Source organism: Plasmodium malariae (assembly GCF_900090045.1).
Source record: "Plasmodium malariae genome assembly, chromosome: 10".
Lineage (NCBI taxonomy): Eukaryota > Apicomplexa > Aconoidasida > Haemosporida > Plasmodiidae > Plasmodium > Plasmodium malariae.
The window spans coordinates 1,768,426-1,795,669 of NC_041784.1; the positions used below are offsets into that span (position 1 = coordinate 1,768,426).

Sequence of the window (27,244 nt, forward strand, 5' to 3'; positions counted from 1 at the left end):
ATATCCATGCATAAAAACATATATATGTATAAGATTTTAAAATGAGTTTTTTTTTTTTTTTTTTTTTTTTAATTTAGTTAGTTTTACTCTGTAATATGCCACATCTTTATTGTTTTCTAATTCACTAAGAGTCATTCAAACATGGCTGGCACAAGTAAAGCAAATTAGCTGACTTGTTAATATTTTTTGTAAAGGTCACAAGGGAATATTCATCGGGAGAATTAACAAAACCCTCTTCTTTTGAGACCTTACATCCGTAGTTGATCAATGATAAGAAATCATCATTGGATACCTGTTTTGAGTTAAAAAGGTGGGGATATACTCCCCATGTTAGTTGTAATTTCCTAGCTAGGTAAACATTTTCTGTTATAACAATGATAGGAGCTTTTGCTCTCATATTACTTAATTTTTGAATTTTTTGAAACTCATTGGAGAATAAAATAATAGATTTCAAGTTTATGTTATTACTTATATCTCTTATACTATGAAGTAATTTCTCAAAATAGGAATTATCATAAACCAATGTTTTATTTAACTGTTGGACATACTTAGCATTATTAGTGTTATCCATTTTTTTTTGTGAATATTCATAATAATAATTATCATTTTCTACACCCTTAATTACATTATTTTGTGTCAAAGCAGTTAAAGCAGGATATTTTCCAGTGGCTGTTTCAGCTGATAACATTACGCAGTCACACCCATCATATAGGGCTGTAGCAATGTCAGAAACCTCTGCTCTCGTTGGGGTTGGGAGAAATCTCATACTTTCCATCATTTGTGTTGCTACAATAACAGGTTTGTTATATTTAATTCTACATGAATTTATAATCTTTTTTTGCAATATAGGTAAATTGGACAAATCTGTTTCAATTCCTAAGTCCCCTCTTGCTATCATTATACCATCAGATAATTTTATAATGCTTTCTATATTTTTTACTGCCGAAGGTTTTTCAATCTTGGAGATAATAAAAATTTTGTTTGCATTAATTGAGGCTTCTTCATAATTTTCAATATATTCACCATTTTTCGAATTAGCAGATGTATGATTTTCATTATGTTGTGTAATGTTACTGTCATGAGTAGTATTCTCATTATCATAATTGGCAAAATCCTTTTCCTCATTTTGATTATGATTTATTTCTAAGTTCTGATTTTTGTATATATTGTATATTTGTTTATACCTTTGGTAATTTTTTAAGTAATAATTATTGTAGTAATCATTTACTTCTTTTATATAAAAATCATTTTCATCATCATACTGTTTTATCTTTAAAGTATTTATGTCATAATTAATTCTATCTTTTTTTTTATTTATATAAAAATCACTTTCATAATAATCATTAATAATACTTTTTAAAAAGATTAAATCATATTTTGTTTGAACAAAAGAATAACCTAAAAAGTCTACCTCTTCATTTAAACAAAATAAAATATCTTTTATATCTTTTTCATTTAATACTTCGATAGGCATAATCATATTTGGAACACAAAAGCCTTTTTTACTATACAATTTCCCACCTGTTATAACTTGTACTTTTATAGAACTATTTTGTTTATTTTGTTCATCATAACTGTTTTCAACAACTTTCATATTTAAGTTTCCATCATCTAATAATATCATCTGACCTACTTTTACATTTTTTAGCAAATCAGGATAATTTAATGAAACTCTATTTTGATCTCCTAGTTTATCCAACAAATCGAAAGAAAAAGAATCTCCTTCCTTTAATTCAACAAAAGTATTACTGTCCATTGCATTTTTTTCATTTTTTTCGAATTCTCCTATTCTTATTTTAGGTCCTTGTATATCTCCTAGTATTGCAATAGATGTATCATATTTCTTCTCTAATATTCTAATAGAATTAATTATGTACTTTTTAATACTTTTTAGTCCATGAGAAAAATTTAACCTAAATACATCAATACCATTTAAATAAAGTTTTTCTAATTCTTCGAAATTTTCCGTTGCAGGTCCTATGGTAGCAATTTGCTTGCCTTTTGTAAATGATATTTTGTTTTTCTTAGTCAATAAATTACTATCTCCTTGTCCATTTTTTAAATTTTGTATATCACTATGAGCTAATATGTTTTTTTTTTTTTTATCTATATTTTTATTAATGTATACATTATTGAGGAATAATAGTCGTTCCCCCTCCGTATTCTGTATATGCCATTTGGTAAAAGCGACCTCTTTTTTGTACTTTATTCCGTTAACAAAACTTGCTATCAATTTAATGAAAAAGTAAAAACCAATTGTTTTCATTTTATTCTTTCCCTTTGGTCTGGGGTGTCATACAAAGCGAATAATGGTACAGTACTTTACGAGGAGGAAGTACGTATATGTGTACGTATTTACCTATGTATATGTGTTTGTAAATTTATCTATGTATATGTAAATTTATAAATGAATATATATATATATATATATGTGGTTAATTTTTTTTTTTTTTTTGTGCCTTATTTAAATCAGAAAAATCGTGGAATTCACTGCTTTTTCCTTTATTTTTTTTAATTTTCCTTTTTTTTTTTATTTTTTTATACTTCCTATTCGTATTGAATGTTACAACTTATGAAAAGTTACCTTTCTGGTGATTAGTGCTACTTTGTTATTTTATTAAATTTATTTTCGTTTTTTTTTTTTCGACATTCACTCAGGTCAAAATTGAATATGAGAATGTTAGATGTTTTTTTTTTTTTTTTTTCCCTAAAGCCCCCCCACTTTCGCGTTTTAAAACTATAATGGTTATAGAACTAAAATTCTTGTATATCACTTCTAAATCTTAAGGAGCACATGTATATAAATATATATATATATATATATGTATATATGTACATATGTATAAATATATACATATTTACCAAAAAGTTTCGCTTCCAATTTTTACATTTGTTTTATATTAAGAGTATTCTCTAATCATGCGTTTTCTTTTTCTTTCTCCCTCAAGTTAAAGATAATATATTAAATCATGCGACTTCATTTTTCGTAACTCATTAAAGGACACTGAAGATAATGTATTTACCAATGAATTTTTAATCGTTAAAGGGGAATAGCTTTTTTCTGTTTATACGTAAAAAAAAAAAAAAAAAAAACCTAGTTTATACATATGTGTATTACGCTTAGAAATATAAATGAATTTTTTTTTTGTTTGAGATTACCAAAAAATTTTCAATAACAAGGTAACAAGAAGAAAAGTAAAATAAAATATAATAAAATATAATAAAATATAATAAAATATAATAAAATATAATAAAATGTAATAAAATGTAATAAAATGTAATAAAATGTAATAAAATATAATAAAATGTAATAAAACATAAAATAAAACATAAAATAAAACATAATAAAACATAATAAAACATAATAAAACATAATAAAACACAATAAAACGTAATAAAATATAATAAAGTATAACTTAAAATATTGAAATGCATTACAATAATGTAAATGTAGTGGGGAATATACTTTAAAAATTATCGTTCATATGCACATCTTATCTGCTGCTACCCTTTTTTCTTGTGAAAGAAGACATCCCCAAAATGTATAACAAAATTGTGTCACTGATGTTGCCATATTTTAAGTTGAATTTTCCTTGGTGTATATACTTTTAAGAGGAATATGATGTTGCACTTTTGTATTATCATAAATTGCCTTAACGCGAAAATAAGAAAATGTTCATTCATATGTACGTACGAATGAAGACTCTATGTATATTTATCCTCATTTTTGAGGGTGTACCTTTTTTTTCTTTTTTTTTTTTTTTCTGCAAAATTTTTGTTCATTGCACGTTTTAGGGGAATGTACAAAAATTTTGAAATTCTTTATATGGAACAACGCAATTCCATGTGCAATAAAAAAGAAATAAAAAAAAAGGCAAAACAATTTTATCATTTCCATTTTTATTAACTTATTTTCCATCTGTGTTTGTGCGAAATAAATATTTAAACAAAATAGTGAACATCTAAACAAATTTAAAAAAAAAAAGGAAAAAAGGAAAAATAAAAAAAACTTCATGAAATACAGGTGCATGCATAAATAGTATGTCTTTCTTTTTTTTTCTTTTTTTTTTTTTCTCTCTTACTACACACCAACTCCCTATCATCACATTGATCTACAATGTTTTTTAACAAATATAGAAAGAAATTTAAAAACACCAAAAGACGATATTGTGGTGTACCCGAAATTAGTAGGAAAGAAGGGAACAATTCCTTCCTTCCTATTTTAGGCAGTGATTCATTAAAAGAACTTATATTAAGGGATTATTTTAAAATAATTTTAGAAAGCGTTTATGATAACTTTCAGAAAAACAACTACTTCTTTGAAGTCTTCATATATGTGGACATAATAAAATTGTGAATCTTTTATGAATAAATAATATATAAGAATAATAATAATAAAGATAAATAACTCTTATTATTACAATAATAATAACGTTAACGATGTTTCTATATAGATATATAACTAGTATGCGTATTTTATTTTGTTCTTTCATTTTTATATTCTTTCCCTTTTTAAATATAGAGTCGATTCCATTAGCTGTTTGGGATACTATTTGACCAAAAATTTCGTTGCATTTGCAAACTCTTTTAACGAAATATCATATAGTTTGTTGTCTGAGTTTCTGCAAAGTTTTAAGGTAATATAGGTGATATATTACATGCGTTCCCACATATATGAATATATATATATATATATACATAGATGCATATATATGCATGTTTCCCAAAACGATGTTTTAATATTGGCAGAATGAAAGACCTAATAGTGATATGATAGAATACCTCAACGTTCTAATTAAGAGTAAATTTTTTACTATAACCCTTATTCCAACTAATACTCCAGTAAAAGTACTTATTTAAACATATTAGAAAAAAGAAAATAATGAAAGTTATAAAATATTGTATACTCACTCATATGGGCATCCATAAACTTATTTTTTTTTTTTAAATGTAATATAGGTAGATTGTATTTTAAATCTAGCGAAATCATATAAATTGGAAAATAACTTCTATAATGTAATAGAATTAATTAATGCTATATTAATTTGCCAGGATAAAAGAAGTTTTTTGTATAAATCTATTTATATGAGAATATGCGAATGTTCAAACAAGTACTTGCCTCATCAAAATGTAATCGTGAAAATGAACAAACTCGGAGATATAATTGAGTAAGCACCTGTTCGAATACATCAGTTATGAAAATGAGAGACTAGATAAAATATATATATATATATGTATGTATGTATGTATGTATGTTAAAAATGGTTAATAGATTAATTTAAAATTAAGAAATATGGTTTCCACTGCGAAAGTAGTTACTAAAAGTAAAAATAACTCTGGCGGATACAGACACCTAGGCACAAAAGTATTCATATCAATGCACATATAACAATAAATTGAACAAACAAACTCTTTACTTTTTTTAGCAAAAAGGAGGGTAAGGAGATATGTAAATTATGTTTTACAAAGGAATATGAAGAAATAACGAGTAAAAGGCAGTTCAAAAATTTTTTTCTTTTGAAGTTTTCTTTTACTAAAACACTTGATGAATATAGTAACATAGGTTATTCATCATTATTGCATTTAATTTTTCATTAATTAGTTTCAATAAATTTTATGTACTTCTGGGGTAAAATTTTCATATTCGTTTAGTATTATTTAAAAAAATTTTGTTTGTTTGCTTGTTTTTTTTTTTTTTTTGATTAAGATGAATGCACAACTTTTGAAGTTTTATATCAAGACATCCCTGAAAGAACAGAAACCTTTGAAACTGGAATGAAGTACAACTTAATTGTTGTGTCCATTCCTAACCAAGTTAAGAAGTGATTATATAGAAATGCAATTAACCTCAAGAATGTAAATTTTCAATGATATACATATGAAAATATGCATGTATAATTTTTCATTATTTTTTTATTTATTTTTGCACTTAAAAGCCAAATAAAAACAGCATTAAGGGTTCACGAGTTAGCAATCTGTGGCTATTGAATTATTGGAAACATGTAATTATAATAAAATGGAGTTAACGTACTATTTAATCAATTATTCATAATTAAAGATAAAGAATTTGCATATATATATATATTATTATTATTATTATTATTATTGTTACAGTTTTTTTTTTCTTTTTTTATTGCGACCATTTAAGAATACAAAAAAATTTGGAAGTAACCTGTTGGCACTACCAGAAAAGGAAAAGACATCGTTGTCCACTGAAATATTTAACGATTTACTACAATCCCAAAATTTAGATGGTACATAATTACTTTTTCCGCTAGTATATACATGTATGTACACATATATATGCTCTAGTAGGATATATATGTATATCTCAGAATATTCTCTTTCCGCATAATTTCTGAGCAGACATGAATAAAATTATAGTTGACATATTAAAGATGCCGAATAATAATTCCTGTTTGAGTAAAATTTGTAAAACGACCAAATTAACCTTAATATTAATTAGCATTTGCAGTAACTTTTTAAAATACTCAAAAATGGACATTTTTGCGTACGATATATACAACAAAATTAAATCGAACAAATGGCTAAATCCTAGCTCAAAAGGACATACCTTAGCAAGTAAAATAAAAAAAAAAAAAAAAGTTTAATCTAAAAAAATGTAATGCTCATAAGAGTCAATCTGTTAGAAGCAGTTTTTTCCGTTGAGAGTTGTTTATCTGATTGTACCTGAACATAGATATATACAAATATATGCCCATACGTACGCGGAATGAGAACATCACTTGCATTTGTTGCATGTGCAGGGGTAAGAGCGCCTCACTGTTTTTTTATATGCTTGGATGAAATAATAATGAAGGACTTAGTTAAATTTTGCAATTATTTCTGTAACATTAAACTACTCAACGTTAAAAAGGATTCTTTTAATATATTACTAACTCAAAAATACGACATATTAGTCATAAACATAAATAATTTGAGTAATTCTCAAATAAATGTATTAGTGGAGTTAATGAAAAATGGGATTTACAAGAATAAAAAATGTTTTTTTCCGATATCAACTACTTTTTGGGTCTATGCTGTAAAACCATATATAAGAAATGAGCAGGTAAGAAACCGGGTGAACGACATGACATGTGTTGGTGTGCATTTATGTATATATGTATGTGTACTTTTATGTGTTCCCATGTGCATATAATGGATGGATACCCCCACGCTCACTCACATGCATATATGTATATATATGTATATATATGCATATTCGTGAGAAACGTTACTTGCATACAACGAATAAACCTGTATAGGAGTTTAATGCATACATCAAGGAAGATTTGTTAGCACGTTTTGACTTCTTGTTTGAACTAAGTTTTGAAGATGTTGATGATTTAATCGATGAAATATTGAAAACAACAGATGATGTTGAAAACAAAAATTTTGACTTTTATTTTGAATTAAATAATAAATATTCCTATTTAAAAAAAAGCAATTTATCTAATTTTGAATTTAGCGAAATGAGTGATATAACGAAATCGATCATTCAAAAGTACTTTAACATGGCTGCGGATTTGTCAACGTTAACTATGTAAGTAGTGATACTTAAAATCGTAAAAACATACCTATGTACGTATATATATATGTATTTGTACACATGTTTTATTTTTACTTCCATTCTTTCTATATCACTCAAAACGTGTTTTTTGGTTGGCCATAGATGAGGGAGTTCCACAATACAATTACCTTTACATTTATCTTTATTTTTACCTTTATATTTATATTTATCTTTATCTTTACCTTTATATTTATCTTTATCTCTACCTTTACCTTTATATTTATCTTTATCTCTACCTTTACCTTTATATTTATCTTTATCTTTACCTTTACATTTATCTTTATTTTTACCTTTATATTTATATTTATCTTTATCTTTACCTTTATATTTATCTTTATCTTTACCTTTATATTTATCTTTATCTCTACCTTTATATATATCTTTATCTTTACCTCTTTTTTCTTTTTTTTTTATTCCCAGATACCACATAGGAATTTGCGAATTGTTATGTATCAGTGTGTCTATTTTATTAGGGAAAAATGAATGCCTCATTGAGCACGTTGTGTTAGGACTGTTTTTATACGACACTTTTGTATCTTCTAAAAAAAATGAACTAACTCAATTTGATAAGAATATCTTAAAAAGCATAATAGACCCCCCGAACAATGAAAGTACCTCTTTTCAGAAATTAATGAATTATTTTTCGTCCTATATAAATGCCACGGTAAATCTGTAATTGCGTAGGAAAAAAAAAAAAAGCCTACTGGAAAGAACTACATGTATATGATGAAGATTGTGAATGTATGCACTTATATGTATACCTATTTGTACATTCATCACTCGTATTACATACTTATCACAACATAACGTGTTAACGAAAAAATAGAAAGCACTTTTCTATTTTTTGTTCACAAATAATGCGTATTTTTTTCGTTTTGTTTAATGTCTGTTAATACTCATATATTTTATTACGATCGCCAAAGCTATAATGTATATTCGTTTCTTTGAATATATAAAAAATACATATTAAATAATGGATTTATGTTGTTTCCTTTAAAGTTGTGTACTTTATTATTTTAATTTTAATTTTTTTTTTTTTTTTTTTTTTTATTTCAATATACAAAAATAGAAAAAATAATAACTTAAACATTAATTTAGCTGTTAACGAATGTTGTTTATGTTCTCATTTAACAACAATGTATTATTATTTTTACTCTAATTTTTTTCCATTATAACTTTAAAAAAAATAAAATAAAAATAAAGAATAAATGGCAACATGTGTTAATAATTAGTTTTTTTTACAGCTAAATATTGATGAAAATGGAATTAAATGTATAAAAAAGTTGATGTAAAAACTGCGCAAATATATGTATATGTATATGTATATATATATATATATATATATATGTATATGTGTTGGAGAAATATATATACAAATATATATTTATGTATGAATGGGTAATAATGCGAGTAAAAAAAAAAAAAAATGTAGCTATACTCACTTTCATACTTGAAAGGTTGAAGATAAAAATTAATACAACAGTGTGAGAATTACAATAATTTAAGAACTGTTTAAATAAAAATAAGTATATTGTAATTACAAGATATTATTCTCTCTTTCTATATATATAAATATACATATATATATTTATATGCACATGTGTAAATACTCAGACCGTGTACGAGATACAATTCTGCACATTTTGTCCTTCATCATAATTCAGTTTTGTGTCTTATCAATGTTCATATTAAATAAGCTTTTGTAATTCATCGTAGAAGACAAGGACAAGTGCTCCCCCAGCGCCTCTAATGACGTTAGCCCATGCCCCTTTAAAGAACCCTCCAAGGCCTTCATTCTTCAAAATCTTAATCCAACAATCTATTGTATTTTTGTATTGAATTTCTTCCTTTGCTTTCCTACCTGACATCATCATCATTCTTCTTCTGACCGTATCGAATGGATAGGAAATGAGACCTGCTAATATGGTAACTGATTGAGCAACAGCCCATTTAAATACAATATGTGTATTTTTATCATTATTGAATAAAAGAGCTTTTGCACTGTCATATAAACCAAAATAGGATCCTCTGTAAACAATAATTCCAGTAACTGAAACACCAAAACCACTATATAAGGATAATAATCCTGTTTGTTTATATATTTTTACTAAACAGTCTAGTAACCCACTAAATTGTCTGTCTTTTCCTTTTCCAATGTCTGATGCTAATCTTGTTCTTGCGAAATCTAAAGGGTATACTATTAACAAAGAAATTGCTCCTGCTGTTGCACCTGACAAAATATTTACACAAAAGAATTTACTGAACTCTGTATTTTGATCATATTTTGGAAATATATTTTTAAAATAATCTTTAAAAGCAAAGTTAAAAGCTTGTGTTGGAAAATAACGAATAACATTGGCTAAGTTTCCTCTCCATAATGACGCAACACCCTGTTCTTGTGATACTCTTTTAAAGCAGTTCATTAAACCACTATATCTTTCTACTTGTCCTGATTTTATCTCAGGTATAGAGTCTTGTGTTTGAATTAACATTTTTACTCTTTCTATAGGAGCAACCACTGTTTTTGATATAGCCGCCGACACACCCCCCATTAGGAAGTCTGCGGCAAAATTTGTTTTTATATCCCCTCCACTCATTTTCGCAAATAGTTTCGTAATATATTATTTAATATATGCGATATGTTGTGAACACACAACTCAAAGTATACTCTATGTAATGTTTACACAATATTAAGGATGCGCTATGCTACATATATACTGTTCACACAACGTTATTTATGCGCTAATTATTTATTTGATACCTATTTATAAGCAAGTATTACTTACGCACAAACATACATATATACACCCATACATAGATATAAATGTGTTATTCAGGCCGCAGATTCTCTCAACAATGAAAAAATTGATGTAAAAAAACGTTTTTAAAAATGTAAAATATAAATAATACTATATAAAAAATAATAATATATTATTTGTTCAGACAAATCATGTTTTATATAAAATATTTTCTTTAAAAATTTTTTTTATCTGTTCTCATTTTTCATATTATTCCAAAAATAAATATGAGATTTTAACTTTGGGGAGGAAAAATATCTCTTATTCTACAATAAGCTTATATAACATATTATAAAAAATTATTTAAGAATACTACAAAAAAATTATAAAACATAACGGAAAAACACATATAATGCATATATATTTATTTATGTACATATAATAAGCATGTACTAATGCAATATGCAAAAACGTTATAAGTAGCATCTAATACGTATATATATGATATATATACACATATATTTATACATATACGTAGTACGTATAAGTGTAATATATAAATTTATAAATATATTTTTCCAAATATCTTATGTTTTTTTTCCTCTTAAAAATTAAAGAGATCTTAATTTCAAGGAAAAGTGCTTGGGAAAAAAAAAGAAAAAAGAATACATCAAAATCTGTGAAAAAACACTTTTTAAAGCTAAGGAAATATTTCTACGTATAACAAATACAATTTAACTCGATCCTATAATCCTGTAAAACTTTTTATTCGACTTAACCTTTTTTGCTACGTATGATGCATATATTGGTGTATTAAAAAATGTAATATATTATATATATGTGCTTATGTTCTTTTTTCCTACAATTTTTTCTTCTCTCTTGTCATTTATACTTCAGTATATATAAACGTAAAGGTATCTATATAACTTTTGTATATTGTTTTTTTTACAGATTTTCTTTGATATTTTCGTTAACTTCTTTTTGTAATGTTTATAATGCCTTTCTCATTTTGTATTCAATTATTTTTTTTTTGAATCATGGTTTTTAACTTTTAATTTTGGTTCACAATTTTCCTTTTTAATTTTGTTTTTTATTATTTTTAATTTTTTAAATCCTGTATACTTTGCAAGTATTTTTAAATTTTTATATCTTTTTAAACTTAATTCCTTTTTTAAATTTTATATAAAAAATCTTTTTAATTTATTTTTTTTTTTTAATTTTAGCGTATCGTTGTTTTAATCATATTTCTTTATTTTATTGGCTCATTTTTTTTTTTTTTTTTTTTTTTGTATATTTTTATGTAGATATACATACATACATTGTGCATATCAATTATATAGAGAGATAAAGAAATACAGTGTATTTAATTGATTTTTCAACAACATGTGCTTTGTTCAATTCTTTATTAGCGCTAGTCGTATGTACAACATTCTTCTGAATATATTAAAAATTGGTCAGAAATAATTTCATGTTATACCTCTTTTTTTATAAATATTTAGATATAGTGCATACGTAATAGGTTATTCTATTTTTTTATTGTGTTAAACATTATATGTATATGTTATATATATTATATATATACATATACATGTATATTTATTTATGTATGTATATGTATATTATTGAACTTGAGAGGTAACAATTATTTTTTATTCATATATCCTATATTTTTTATAAGAAAGAGTAAATAAATTTATAACAAATGAAATCTAGTGTAAAATAAAAAAAAGGTTCCATGCGGAATATACTTTTTAATGCATTAATGTTCTATTGTATCTTGCAAAATATTCAAAATATGTAGCAAATATATACATAATACATTAATTCTTTTATTAAAAACGATTTACTTGTTTTTGTTTTATAGTATTTGTAGAATTGCAAATTTTGGCAATATGTTTTTTACCTTTTTAAAAATTTTTATATTTTATTTAATTAGATTTTTAACATATGCATATGTATGTATTATAAAAAGGATATTATTGGGTTCAATTTTTTTTTTCCATAAGTGAATATTAGGAGAAAGATTTAATTATTTACATAAATATATACATATATATGAATACATATATATGATGTAGCTGTACTGAGGAATGGAAAGAAAATTTAATATTTTTTAGAATAAATAATGTAAGTAGCAAATTCTGATTAAAGAGCGACAACAAGTGTTGATACGGAAAAATAAATTTATGCTTCATAAAATTATTTAAAATAATGAAAAAAAAAGGAAAAGCAAAAAAATGATGTCATTTAAATGTAATAATGAGAAACTTAAAAAAATTAAATATAAATAAAATTAAGGGAAGAAGTGAGCTTACCTGCGCACGCATTCTGTATTTACATGGAAAATTAAACATTAATTATAAATTTAGAGATTCTCAAATTAATTTTAGAAAATATGTATGTTTTGTTTTGTTTTATTTTAATTTTTTTTTTCTTTATTATTACTGGCTTAATTCAAATAAATACGAAATACGGAAAGAATTAATAAAAATATTTTTTTTTAATTTTATAATTAAATTATCATTAATACAAAAAACAAAAGGGTCGTACTTGTGAGATTTACTTGAGGGATATATAAAACTTGTAATTTTTTCTTGTTCCTTTTTTTGACAAAATGAATAAAGGAAAAAATCTTCATAAAATATTTTAACTGCATTAAAAAGGCTTTCTTCGAAGTGATTAAAATACTCCGTAACTTCTCTGTAATAATTATCGAGTGGAATATTTTTTCCATTTTCTTTTTTGTTGTCTGAATATTTATTTAATTTTAAAATGGTATCATAACACCTTATCTTTTTAATAAGTAGGTGTTGTTTTCTACATGTTTCGTAATCAAATGGTTTTCTTGTTTTTAAAAAATAATTTAAACAATCATTATTCAATCGCAAGTATAACGAATCAAAAAGAATTTTTAATTTACATGTTCTTATTAAGTTGGAAATTTGGTGATTACCATTTTCACCTACTTTCTTTTTATTTTTTTCTGATAACACACTTTTTTGGAAAAGGCGAGTTTTTTGTTCGTACAAATCTGCTAGTAACAAAAAAAAGAAAATCCTTAATTCATTAATATTTAAATTGTTTACATTGTTTATATTATTTACATTGTTCATATTATTTACATTGTTTACATTGCTTATATTGTTTACGTTTTTTATACTGTTTATACTGTTTATATTGTTTATGTTGTTTATATTATTTACATTGTTTACATTGCTTATATTGTTTACGTTTTTTATACTGTTTATATTGTTTATGTTGTTTATATTATTTATATTATTTATATTGTTTATTTTGTTTATATTGCTTATATTGCTTATATAGCAATATATATCATTAAATAAAACATCAATGTAATCACAGTCATAACTGAAACTCGAATAAAAATATTTGCTCTTATTATTGTTGTTCTTGTGGTGTGCTAAATAATTTTCTGCTGTACGTGTCAGTTCATTTTTCTTGTCTTCTGTCCTATCACTGTAGCCTTTCTCTTTGCCATTATTACATATTACAGATTGCAACGATTTTTCGAAAAATAAAAAACATGTCTCATTTAATAGGAGTACAGGTGTTACATATATGTACAATGATATAATAATTTTTTCTGTTATATAATTAAATCTAATTTCATCTAATACTTGTGTTAATTTGTTTAGAATATTTTCTTCTTTCTGTAACGTTTGCACAGAATATACAGATAAGATGTGCAAGAAAAAAATAAGGATTTGAGCGTCTTTTACTTTAGAAAGAGCTTTATATATGACTAAATTAAAAAAAAAAAAGTTAATTTGATAATTCCCACTTTTTAAAAAGTATAAAAACACGAGCAAGGGTTTTATGCCTATGGAGTGGAAATTATTAAGTATATCTATGCATAAATCTTGCAATATAATGTCATCAAAAGGAATATTAAAATATGATGATGAACAAAAAATATAAATGATATTCTTATAGTTATATTTTTTTAATTTGAGTTTTATTTTTGAATACAAAGAATTTAAGAATATTTGTATTTCTTTATAACTGTTTAAATTTTTCTGAGCATATTTACATAGACACATGAAAATATCAGTAATATCTTTTTCATTATAATGATTTTTATTAAATAAAATTTTTAAACGAAATAAAATTTTTTTAAATAATTCGTGATCAAGCAAATTTAAATTTACTAAACAATTTAACATGATACAACAATTATACACATTAAAAATGTTTAACTGATTATTTAATTCATTTTTAATGTATTCATAAATATTATAATAATTTTTGATTCTTAGTTTATTTATATTATGTACAAGGAAACAAAAGTCTTTCTTCTTTAATTTAATTAAAGTTCCATTTTTTGATATATTATGTGAGCTGTTATTTTTTCCTTTTTCCAAATATTCAACGAGTGTATCTTTTTTTTTTAGTAAATTTGAGAAAGTTCCACATTGTTCATTATCCATCCTACTGTTAATACTTTCGTTAGAGATAAAACTTCCATTCAAATGAGTATATGTATCAACGTTATTTACATAATCGTAAGTAGAAAAAGACTTATTGTGAATCGTTTCATCATTATTTAGTAGACCTTTTTTTATTTTGACTTTTTTTTCTTCTTTTAAATTTAGATTAATGACGACTGATAAAATAATTTCCTTAAAAAAATTGTCTTCTTTAAAATTATACTTTTGCAACACATTCATCAGCATGTTCAGGGAACATATATCTAAACTATGCAAATTGCGTAAATTGTGAGTATTGTACACCTCAGAGTATAACCAATTTTGCATGCTCATTAGCATCTTTTTAATTTTAAGTAAAACGCAATTTTGAATATTTCCTTTCAACTTAGTATAGCTATAAATAAACAATATCAAGTGATTGTAACATATTTTGTTAAAAAATAAAAAATAAAGAAAAAGCTTGTACATAATATTTTTTAACTCATGCATATTTTTCAAATGCTCCAGATCATTTAACTTGGAGTATGTGTTACATATTAATGTTAAATCTAAAAAGTTCAAGTGATTTCTCCTATTACTAAAAAGAGAACTAACATTCTCTTCATTGTTTTTATACATTAATTTATTCCAGTTTTTTATCTCATTTTTTTCATACGTAATCAGCTTATTATTCATATTATCAATGTTAGTAGTGCAAGGCACTTTTTCATTTTTCAACTTGTTCAAGTGAAAATTGGCGATTACTATATCACTGTACGGATAAAAGCTAGACTGTGTAATATCATTTTTTTTTCTTTCTGCGTCCTTCTCTTTTCTGATATGTATTAAGAAACCCTTCTGACAATTTAAGATGAAAATTAAATTATGGGTAAACAAGTTTAAAAAGTTCAAATTAATATATTTATAAGAATTTACAATACTATAAAAGGACAGAATTATTTGTTTTAAGTGCATGTTGAAAATGAAACTTATATTGTCCGGATTAACTATACTTCTCCAAAATTTATTATCGTTAATGTTTTTTTTACTTAATAAATGAATTATAATAGAAAAGTCATTTTCACTCAATTTTTTGAATTTCAGAAGATGTAAAAAACTGTCATTAAATTTGTATATATTACATAAATCATCTTTTCTACAAAATTTTCTTATTTGCCTGACTAACTCAGACTGTTCAAAAGGGTTGATATATGAACTTGTATCTTTTTCATTTATTCTATTTTCATGTGTTTGAACTGTATTTACGACCTTCCCCTTTGTTGCAGGTAAATTTAAATATTCCTTATATTCATTAATTATGTTACCATTAAAAAATATATTTCCATATTCTACATTTGAAGCGTTACTTTTTATGGTTGTTTCAAATTTCTTAACATTTATTTTTCTAAGATTTCCAAAATATATTTTTAAAAATATATCTACCTCCTTTGCTACACTTAGATGGGTACATTTCTCTAAACATTTCATCTAATTTCGAGAAAAAAAATTCGACAAAATATAATCCTCTTTTTTTGTCTATTTTTAGCATATAAAAACGAACATCTCAAAACGAGGGACTTTAAAACATTTAAAAAAGGGGATTGTGATATCAAAAAGTGTAAAGTGTATCTATATGTATACCTTGGTATGTATATATTTAAGGGATTTACTAAAAGTCCACACTTTTTCATATATATGGGAAAGTATCACATTTATGCTTCTCTTTTTTCACTTTTTATCCCTTGTAAATTATTCCGTGTCGGAATAGATTTTACAATCAGTGAAGATGGTATTCTGAGCTGTTACTTTGTTGTTTCTTTCTTTGTATTGTTTATTTTTATTTATTTATTTTTTTTTCATTTATTGTGTGGCACTCGAAAATGCATAAAGGGGTAAAATATAATTTTATCTTTTACTCGATATAATTTCAACGTTTTTTCTTTCGAAATGACTTCGGTATTTTCTCCGTCCCCAAAATAATTTTAATGCTTCTTTTCCATTGTGGAAATCGTTTTATTAATGATATTTTCGAAATAGTTTTTATGTTTTTTCATGTTTTCTTCAATCAGTGTTGAAATTTTTTGATTTTTAGAAATAACTTAAAAAAATTTTATTTCGTTTTTTTCTTTCTTTTTTTCACAATTTTTTCCAATGTTCCTTCTACTAGTTAAAACTCCATATACGCAATGTGAATATATATATGTACAACACATGTATTATTAAAAAAAAAAAAAAAAATTATAATGTTATCATATGTAGAAAAAATGCAGACATGCAAAGGCATTTTATTTATCCATTTTTGATAAATTTTAAAAAATTTTGGGAATGTCATAAATATTATAAATTTATGTTTATACATTTGTATATAAAGGCTAAATTTGATATGAGAAATATATTTCATTGTTGCATATTTATGCATTTTTTTTTTTTTTACGGTTTTATTATTAAAAATGAAGAGGAAACTTTTTTTTTGTTTGTATACCATTTGACTATAATTGTGTGCCCCAATATGTATATATATATGCATATATATATAAAAATGTGCACATATATAAAGATGCATTGTATAAATATGCTAAAGTAAATATGAGTATATAAATAGGCATATAAAAATATGAATAAATGTAAATTATAATGTTAAACAATATTTCACATGCATAATAAAAAAATAGCAAATAAAAGTTTAAGACATTTCGATTTTGTTTTTAATCACCTTTTTCATTTTATATGATGGAAAAACTGTTTTGTTTTTTTGTACTTTTGTACCTTCGTTCTTTCTTTCTTTCGTTCCTTTTTTTTTTTTTTTTTTTTTTTATAAAATAGAATAGTATTTGTAGATTTTGTATTTAAATTTAAGAACATGGGAATGTAACACCCACTGTGTGCAACATATGCATATATATTTGTATACATATATATATATATATATATATATATATATATATATATATATTTGTATGCATATATTCGTTCATTTATATTTGTGAAACAGAGGAGGAAGAACAAAGAAATGAAATTACATAAGCAAAAGGCACATTTGGAGTATCATAGTAATTTTAGGGACGTATATTTTATATATTATTTTCAATCAAACGGATAATACAAATATATTTTTCTTTGAAATGTTGGTTGTAGATTACCATTAATAAAATTATACAGTTGTACGTAATTTGTAAAAGGTAGCATCAAATATGCTATTTGAAATATTTAGGAATAGGGGAGTTATATGTTATTTTATTTTTTTTTATATAGTGTTAAAAATTAACTTAAGGAAAAGGATTTATAAATTGCATTTTATTGTAGCTTTAACTTTTGAACATCAGCTAAAAAAAATAAAAGTACAGTTAGGTGTTCATTATTAATATATATTCTTCAGTTCGTTCCTTGCATATGCACATATATATACACGTAACAAATTTTACATTAAATTCTTCTATTTTATTTTGTTTTACCCTTTTTTATTCTGTTTTTCTATGTTTTTGTCTATTTTATTTGGTTTCTCTCTGCTTCATTCTGTTCTGCTTTGTTTTATTTTTTTTTTTGTTTCATGCAACTTTTCCATTTTGCTCACAAATATTTTTTTATTATTTGTAGATTAGTATTATTGTGTTTAGAATTTGATTATCATTTATATTATATCTTTGGTTAGCTTCTTCATGTGTACATTTTTTCGTATAATCTCAAGTTAGTTTTCCCCCATATTTAATTTATATATATATATATATATATATATATATATATATATATATATATACATATACGTATACATTTATGTACGCGCATACACGTGTGTATACCCATACATGCATCTGTATATGTGCACATATATATTGGTATACACATTTACATATATGGCAAAAGTGTACGATATGTACATGTAGATTCATTTTTTTTTTATCATTTGTCCAAGTTTGGCTTAAATTAAATTTATTTCCCTTTTTGATTAAATATTTGGAAAGTTAGTTTAATTAATACAAAAACTTTTTTTATATTATAGAAGTACAAAAAAGAGACAGCAAAAATTACATTTTAGTGTATTGAAAATAATAGTGCACATAATAGCAGTTGAAAGAACATCACCAGCAGACTGGTATATATCGATTTGATAGCAGAACAGGATGGATAAACTAGTTCCAATAGTAAATAAATTGCAAAACGTGCTGTCTTCTTTTATTAGTAGCGAAACATTAAGTCTGCCACATATAGCAGTTGTTGGTGCACAATCAGTAGGAAAAACATCGCTATTAGAATCATTAGTTGGTTTAAGTTTTATGCCTAAAGGAGAAGATATTGTAACTAGAACTCCTATTATAATACAGTTAACTAATTCGAAGGCAGATGATTGTTATTGTACATTATCGTATTGTGATTATGAAAACAATAGAGTAGAAAAGCATATAGATGATTTTTCTGTTTTAAATGATATGTTAGTAAATGTTACTGAAGAAATTACAGGAGGAAATAAATGCATTAAAGAAACTCCAATTATTATAGAAATACACAAAAATGATGTTTTAGATTTAACCTTAATTGATTTACCAGGGTTAACGAAAGTCCCTGTTGGTAATCAACCGCACAATGTAGAAGAACAAATTGTTAATTTAGTAAATAAATACATAAAAAATCCAAACTGTATAATTTTAGCTGTTTCTTGTGCCAATATTGATTTAGCTAATTCTGATAGTTTGAAGATGGCTAGAAGTGTAGACCCAAAACATGAAAGAACAATTGGAGTTATAACAAAATGTGATATGGTTGAAAAACCTGAAATATGGAAGAAAATGATTAGCGGTTCTTTATATCCTTTAAAGAAAGGTTTTGTAGCAGTTGTGTGTAGAAGTCAAAAAGACGTTGAAGATAATATTAGTATTGAAAATTCGTTAAGGAAAGAAGAAGAATATTTTAATCAATGTATAGACTTTTCTAATCAAATGGAATCCATTATGGAATGTGGAATAAAGAACTTGGCAAAAAAATTAAATAACATCCTTATAGAACATATTAAAAATACTGTACCATATTTAAAACCCAAAATTGATGCATTAAAAAGTATTGAAGAAGAAAAATTATTAGAATTAGGAGAACCTATGGATAACATGAACCGTTCAGAATATTTAGCGGTTCTTGTTAATTATATAACGAAATTTTCTCAACAATATCAAGATATCATAGATGGAAAGGTATTCTATAAAGATAGAGTAGACGAATTAAAAGGAGGAGCAAGAATACATTATATTTTTAATGATTGGTATATAAAATCTTTAAATGATTTTTCCCCATTGGAAATGCTAACGGATGAAGAAATTAGAATAGCTATCCGAAATTCTAGTGGACCTAGGGGTGCACTATTTGTACCAGAAAGTGCCTTTGAAACGTTAATAAAAAAATTAATAAACTGTCTAAAGGAACCTTCACTTCGTTGTGCAGATCAAGTGTATGAAGAACTTATTAAAATTGTCGATAATTGTAAAATAGCAGATATGGAACGATTTACAAATTTAAAGAGTGCAATAAATGAACAAGTCAAAATATTATTAAAAGAATGTTTACAACCAACTAAAGAAATGATAAAAAATTTAATGTTAATTGAATTATCTTATATTAATACAAGTCATCCTGATTTTTTAAATGAACATTTTATGAAAAATGTATATGACAGAGATAATGATTATGTAGATGAATTAGATAATATAATGAATACTCAGAGTAACAGTAATAAAGTTCTAAATCAAAAAAGAGACTATCAAGAAAATTATACTACTACTAGTAGTAATAATTATAATAATATGAACTACTCAACCATTCATCATCATACATATAAAGAAGAAACCAAATCATGGAAAAATAAAGAAGATATGAAATTATTCAAAAATAAGGAAGGAACAAAAATAACGAATATTCATGATACTAGAGAGAATGTTTTTGTTTTACCTGTTATTCCAGACAAAATCATACCAGAATATTCTTCCTCATCTAAGGAAATAATAGAAATAGATTTAATAAAATCTTTAATTAATAATTATTTTAATATCGTTCGAAAACATATAGCGGATGCAGTTCCGAAGGCCATTATGCACTTTATGGTTAATACGTCAAGGAAAACAATGCAGAAAGTTCTAATATCCAATTTGCATAATGGTGAGCTTTTTAACTTATTTAACGAATGTTCATCTATTAAGGTAAAAAGGAACAACTGCAAAAAAAATTTGGAATCGTTAAACCAGGCTATAAAAATGTTGGCTGAAATTAGGAATCAAGAGATTTAAGAGAGGGGCAAACATATATATATATATAATGATATAAACCATGGAGAGGAGGGAAAAAGGAGATGGCCTTTTTTGCGTTTTCTTTACATTATTCCACGTATATATATGCTTTTGTTGTGAACACTTAACTATTAAATTGTTTCTCAGATAAAATGTTCTGTTTTACATTGAGAAGCTGTATATTTGTATTATTATACATGTTATGTGTATATGTATACATATATGTATGTACATATGTGGGTGTTTAGATCTGTGTATATATGTATGTACTTACGCATAACGCACACATTTGTGTTAAGCTTTTTTGTACAATTTCATATAGTGAAATAAAGACGTAAATACCCAAGAAAAAATAAGAAAAAAATATATTATATTTTGTTAAATTTGAAATATGTTTCATTTTTCTTTTTTGTTTTAATATAATTACAACTCTTATTTTTAAAAGTGAACAAAAAAAAGAAAAAAAATTTTTTTTTTTACTATTCAGGTGTTTTTTTTAATTTTAATAAACTTCACGATTATTCTAAACCTGTGAAAATAATTATGTATTATGTAAAAAGAATTATGCATGTATAAAAAGATCCAGTTTGTTAAGAAATTTACAATATTCTTATGAACATACATGACAAATAAGAATAGATGATGAAAGTTTATGTAATATTACCCTAAGAAGAAAGCAATTATATTGCTAGTTAAAATCAGATGACCAACGAAATTAATTATGCGCTTATATACATTTAAATTTTTTTTTTTTTTTGAAAACTTTTTCAAAAATTATCATTTTACATAAACACAGTTAATATAATGTTTTGCAATGTAGTAAAATATTGTATAAATTAATTTAATCTTTTTTTTTTTTTTGTACATGTAATGTTCACAGTATCAGTAATTATAAGGAGTGAAAATATCCTATGATTAAAACCCAATTTTAGCTCTTCAATAATACTTCAGTTGTAATTACGGCTTTTGGTATTTTTTCGTAATAGTTCATATTCGGAATATTTGCGTTTGTTGTACAATAATGAACTCTCATACATTAGCAAATTTTATCGAAGTTGTGTACTTATGAATATTAGCAAAATTTGAAAATGAATGCTAAATTATTTAGTGGCAAACTTTTTTTTTAGTGATTATCTTGTTTTTATTTTAATAAATTAGGAAAAAGTTCTTTAAACTTTTTTTTTTTTTTTTTTTTTTTCATTTTTGAAAAAATAATGTTTAATGAATATTTAAAAAAAATAATACTAATAATTTCTTTTAAAATGAAGATTTAAAAAGTAGAAAATATGGATGCTTCAAATAATTATATTGGAAAGAATTCTTATAAAAAAGGTTATAATAGGAGAGCAGACATTTTAAATGAGGACTATTATGCGAAAAATGTGAAAAAGCGCAAATTAAAGGCGGCCAAAAAAATGTAAATATATTAAAAATATTACCATTTTATTTTTATCTCTCTGTTTTTTTTTTTCTTTAAGAATTAATTTCATGGACATGGTTATAACATATGCGCGTGTTAAAAGCTCGACGCATGTGTATGCATATATACATATATATCTGTAGCAATGTCTATCCGTATTTTAAATGTTTCTAAACAAAGGAAATTTGTTTTTTTCTCTTTTTTTTATAAGTTCCAACAATGAGCTGTTACAATATTCATTATAATATAATGCGATAGACTAATGTCATCATTTCCCATTCATGTATTAGTTAAACATTGTTTTGTTTTATTTTATTTTTTTTGTTTTTGTTTTTGTTTTTTTCGGTTTGGTTTGATTTCGTTTTTCCTTGTTATACTTCTTATTTAGAATTAGCTTCGTTTTGTTTCTTTTCATTAGTAGAGATGAACAAGATGGAGAGGTAACAAAAAAGACGAAAAGCAAGCTTAAAGAATATTATGAAATGCGTTTTGATAAAAAAGTAATAAACCTACCGTTCAGTACAGACTCTATAAATGTTCAACAAAGAGGATTTCATGATTATAGCAAAGATATGAAATTAAAGAAAAATCATATGAACAAACCACTATGGATATGTTCAGATGGTTTTATATATTTAGAAATGTTTAATAGTTGCAGTAAACAGGCATCCGATTTTCTTATAACGATAGCTGAACCTATATGTCGACCTGAATTAATTCACGAATTTCAGTTGACTATCTTTTCTTTATATGCAGCTATATCTGTAGGAATTACGCTTGATGAATTGTTAATAAATTTAGATAAATTTTCCAAGAATATTTTACCAAATGAATTAGTTCATAATATTACAAAAAGTGCTGAATCATTTGGTAAAGCGAAATTGGTACTAAGAGAAAATAAGTATTATATTGAGGCTACAGATAAAGCAGAACTAGATTATTTATTAAATAATAATATTATTAAGAATGCGAGAATTTATTCAAATAATAATAGTAACAATAATAATGGTTCTAATAATAATGATCAAAAAATGAAAAATCTATTTAACTTAAATAATAACTTTTTAGAAAATAAGCAGAGTAGTGAGAACAACGAAGCTAATACTGCGAACAATTTTTTAAGCGATATTGTTGAGGAAAAAAAGCAGAAAGATTCTTATGTTACTTATGAAGCCCCTGTATTGGACACCACTCAGCTCGGTTATAAAGAAATACACTATTTTTTTTTTAGTTTTGTGTTCTTTTTTTTTTTTTTTTTCGTTAATTTTTGAAATGCATTTTTTTTGTCCCCCTGTACTATATATTTTAACCCATAATTTCATATTTTTGTGACCCCTTTAAATTTTAACATGCTCGATTTTGTAGTGCAATAAATACATATTGTCGGGATATATTATTTTATTCCGTTCAGTTCATTAAATTATGATATACCATATTTTATATGATATTTAATCCTTCTTACGACAGGATTTAAAATAAGCGAGAGTGAGAAGCAGCTAATACTAGAAGAGAAAAGAAATGCCAACGAAAACACAACTGAGCATCCAGGTAATTCATCGGAAGTTTATTCCTTTGAAGTGAATTGTGATAAAATTGAAGAAGTCAAGCAAGAAGCATTACAAACAATGCAAAGGCCTTTACTAATGGAATACGATTTTCGAAGGGATAAGAAGAATCCTAATTTAATTTGTTCTTTAAAAAGTCATGTACAGATAAGATATTATCAAGAAAAAGCATTGAGAAAAATGTTTAGCAATGGAAGAAGTAGATCAGGTATAATAGTTTTACCTTGTGGTGTAGGTAAAACGTTAACAGGAATTACAGCAGCTAGTACGATAAAAAAATCTTCGTTATTCTTAACAACGTCAGCAGTAGCTGTTGAGCAATGGAAAAAACAATTTGAAGATTTTACAAATATTCACCCAAGACATATAAGAATTTTAACATCAGATTATAAATTTGATTTATGGCCTATCAACGAAGCAGGTGTATTAATTTCAACGTACACTATGCTATCATATTCAGGTAAAAGAAGTGAGCAAAGTTTAAAAATAGTTAATGATATAAAAAGAAGGGAATGGGGTCTATTAGTATTTGATGAAGTACAATTTGCACCTGCACCATCTTTTAGAAGAATAAATGACATTGTAAAATCGCATTGTAAGCTTGGCTTAACAGCAACGTTAGTAAGAGAAGATTTATTAATTAGAGATTTGCAATGGATCATTGGACCTAAATTATATGAAGCGAATTGGGTAGAATTACAAAATAAAGGATTTTTAGCTAAAGCGTTGTGTAAAGAAATATGGTGTAGTATGCCAAGTTCCTTTTATAAATATTATTTGAAATCAAACAGTTTTATTAAAAGAAGGTTATATACATGTAACCCTAGGAAACTTATGATGTGTGAATATTTAATTAAATATCATGAACAAAATAATGATAAAATTATTGTATTTAGTGATAATATTTTTGCTTTATTACATATTGCCAAAACGTTAAATAAACCATTTATATATGGCAAACTTTCTCCTATTGAAAGAATTGCAATAATAAATAAATTTAAAAACGACTCTTCTATTAATACAATTTTGTTAAGTAAAGTTGGGGATAATGCAATCGATATACCTATCGCAAATGTTGTGATTCAAATTTCTTTTAATTTTGCTTCCAGAAGACAAGAGGCACAGAGATTAGGAAGAATTATTCGACCTAAAAATAAAGCCAATGAAAAAAAAAATATCAATGATCCCGATTCTTTTTTTTATAGCCTTGTTAGCAAAGATACCATAGAAATGTGTTATTCAGATAAAAGACAAAGGTTTCTGATAAATCAAGGGTATGCTTATAATGTCCTTAGTGATAATATTGTTGATTTTAATAAATTAAATTTAGTTTATAAGAATAAGAAAATACAAGAAAATTTACTCAAGTGCATTTTAGCTAGCACCGATGACGGAAATAATGATGAAGATGATGATTTATTTGAGGACCCAAATTTTAAAAGAGATAACTCCAAAACAAATAAGACTAATGTAAATGCTTCGTTAAGTAAGGCGGATGAACCTTTGAAAAAAGTGGACAGTGGAAGCTTGCTAAAATTATCTTCCAATATAGATGTTATATTTAGTGATAAAAAAAAAACTACGCAAAAGAAGCATGCGGATAAGCATATTCTCTTTAGGAAGTTTTTAAATCAGAATCGCTAAACTGATTGACAATTGTGCAAAAAATATTTTATATTGCATATCTGTTTTTCAGGATATCAAGGAATTGTCAAACTGAGAAAAGGATATGTTCTTGTTAGAATTCTTATCCAATAATTTTATTATTTTTTTTTTATGCCTTTCTTATGCGTATATTTACATATGTGTAACCTTCGCACGTATGCACACTTATGCGAATGAGGATTGTCATATAATTTAGAAACATTTTAAGGAACATATTTGAACACGCCTGTACATACAATATGATTAAATTATATGCTCTCTGTATAATATAACACGGCCCTGTATGAGAAAAAATGTAGATTTATTAAGGGATAATAACTCATTCTTTTCTATTTAACACTTAAAAAAAAAAAAAAAAAAAAAAGTGATAGTAAGAGTTTTCAAGTACCTTCATTAATGACACTAACACATTATATACTCACGAAATGGATATTTTTTAAAATGTAGCGCTTTATAATTATAAGATAAATTATCATTAACATGTCACTCATTACCATCATAAATTAATAAGCCATAATTATCGTTTACTGTTTCATTGTCTGGTGCGATAATAAACGTGCCCAAGCGGGTGTTTATCATAATATTATATATATTTATCTATCAAATTACGTATGTATGTATGTATGTATGTATGCATTTATGCATATGCATTCGCGTTTCCTGCTGAATATTCTGGAAGATATACCCATATTGTTGAACCCTTTAAAAGATGTAAGAACGTTACTGCAAGCGATTTAAAAATTCTATAATTAGCTATTACAAAACTATAAATATCATTTATTCCCTTTTCTCATTATTGCCCTGAGCAATGGTTTTTTTTTCATACCATTATTCCCCTAATGATATTCTTTACTGCTTAGTCCATTTCATTTCAGTATTTCAATATTTATACAAATATATCTATCTACAAATATACCAAATGCGTGGATATTTATACAAACATACATAAATGAGTGGATATATATATATATATATATTTGTGTACGCACATGAGAAATATTTGCTGTTTCGGTGTTTATAAATGGTACAAATTCCAACTTTTTTTCGTAATGCTTTCAAATTAAAAAAGTTATCTAAAATTTAAAACATATTATTCAATTTTCTTATATTACGATTTTTTTTTTTTTTGTATTATGAAAATGGAATATACAATATGTATATATACAATATATATATATATATATATATATATATATATACATACGACACACATATAAACAAGGTTCGTCTCCAAAAAGGGATCTTAATATTTTTTTTGGAGTCGCTGTTATGATTTTCATTCCCCTTTCTAGTTTTATAACATCAGTTTTTAATTTATTAATTTTACCTAATACAACTATTTGTTTAATGGAAGCTGAAAATTTTCACTTTCGTAAATAAGTATATATATTTTATGTATATTATATTTCATAAATATTTTTTTTATTTGCAAAACTATAATCAGTGGCTTTGTAATTTTAGGAACTTCTCTAATATTTTTAATTTATTTTTATATTCCAAAAAACTATTATGCAAAATTGGCGAAGAAGAAAATATAAAAAAATAAAAATACTAAAATTTTTTTTGTTGAAAACTTATTTTTAATGTAATTTT

The 27,244-nt window shown here is 24.8% G+C and overlaps 6 protein-coding genes across 6 annotated transcripts; 3 read left to right on the forward strand and 3 right to left on the reverse strand.

Moving 5' to 3' along the window:
- Positions 1-124: 124 nt before the first annotated feature.
- Positions 125-2,266, reverse strand: PyKII (pyruvate kinase 2, putative; the record flags this gene model as incomplete). Its single annotated transcript, XM_029005687.1, has 1 exon — positions 125-2,266. One exon carries the CDS (start codon positions 2,264-2,266, stop codon positions 125-127), a length of 2,142 nt encoding a protein of 713 aa, XP_028862252.1.
- A 1,851-nt stretch (positions 2,267-4,117) lies between these two features.
- Positions 4,118-8,246, forward strand: PmUG01_10048000 (conserved Plasmodium protein, unknown function; the record flags this gene model as incomplete). The annotated part of the gene is made up of 12 exons (XM_029005690.1): positions 4,118-4,353; positions 4,523-4,637; positions 4,750-4,848; positions 4,960-5,168; positions 5,427-5,563; positions 5,708-5,814; positions 5,937-6,002; positions 6,149-6,254; positions 6,367-6,582; positions 6,768-7,069; positions 7,266-7,543; positions 7,991-8,246. The coding sequence occupies 12 exons, from the start codon at positions 4,118-4,120 to the stop codon at positions 8,244-8,246; spliced, it is 2,127 nt and encodes a 708-aa protein (XP_028862253.1).
- A 1,012-nt stretch (positions 8,247-9,258) lies between these two features.
- Positions 9,259-10,167, reverse strand: ADT (ADP/ATP transporter on adenylate translocase, putative; the record flags this gene model as incomplete). Its single annotated transcript, XM_029005691.1, has 1 exon — positions 9,259-10,167. The coding sequence occupies one exon, from the start codon at positions 10,165-10,167 to the stop codon at positions 9,259-9,261; it is 909 nt and encodes a 302-aa protein (XP_028862254.1).
- A 2,582-nt stretch (positions 10,168-12,749) lies between these two features.
- Positions 12,750-16,223, reverse strand: PmUG01_10048200 (conserved Plasmodium protein, unknown function; the record flags this gene model as incomplete). The annotated part of the gene is made up of 1 exon (XM_029005692.1): positions 12,750-16,223. The coding sequence occupies one exon, from the start codon at positions 16,221-16,223 to the stop codon at positions 12,750-12,752; it is 3,474 nt and encodes a 1,157-aa protein (XP_028862255.1).
- Positions 16,224-18,853: 2,630 nt separating this feature from the next.
- DYN2 (dynamin-like protein, putative) lies at positions 18,854-21,001 on the forward strand (the record flags this gene model as incomplete). The annotated part of the gene is made up of 1 exon (XM_029005693.1): positions 18,854-21,001. One exon carries the CDS (start codon positions 18,854-18,856, stop codon positions 20,999-21,001), a length of 2,148 nt encoding a protein of 715 aa, XP_028862256.1.
- A 1,286-nt stretch (positions 21,002-22,287) lies between these two features.
- On the forward strand, positions 22,288-25,630 carry PmUG01_10048400 (DNA repair helicase RAD25, putative; the record flags this gene model as incomplete). The annotated part of the gene is made up of 3 exons (XM_029005694.1): positions 22,288-22,418; positions 22,810-23,621; positions 23,889-25,630. 3 exons carry the CDS (start codon positions 22,288-22,290, stop codon positions 25,628-25,630), a joined length of 2,685 nt encoding a protein of 894 aa, XP_028862257.1.
- Positions 25,631-27,244: the final 1,614 nt, after the last annotated feature.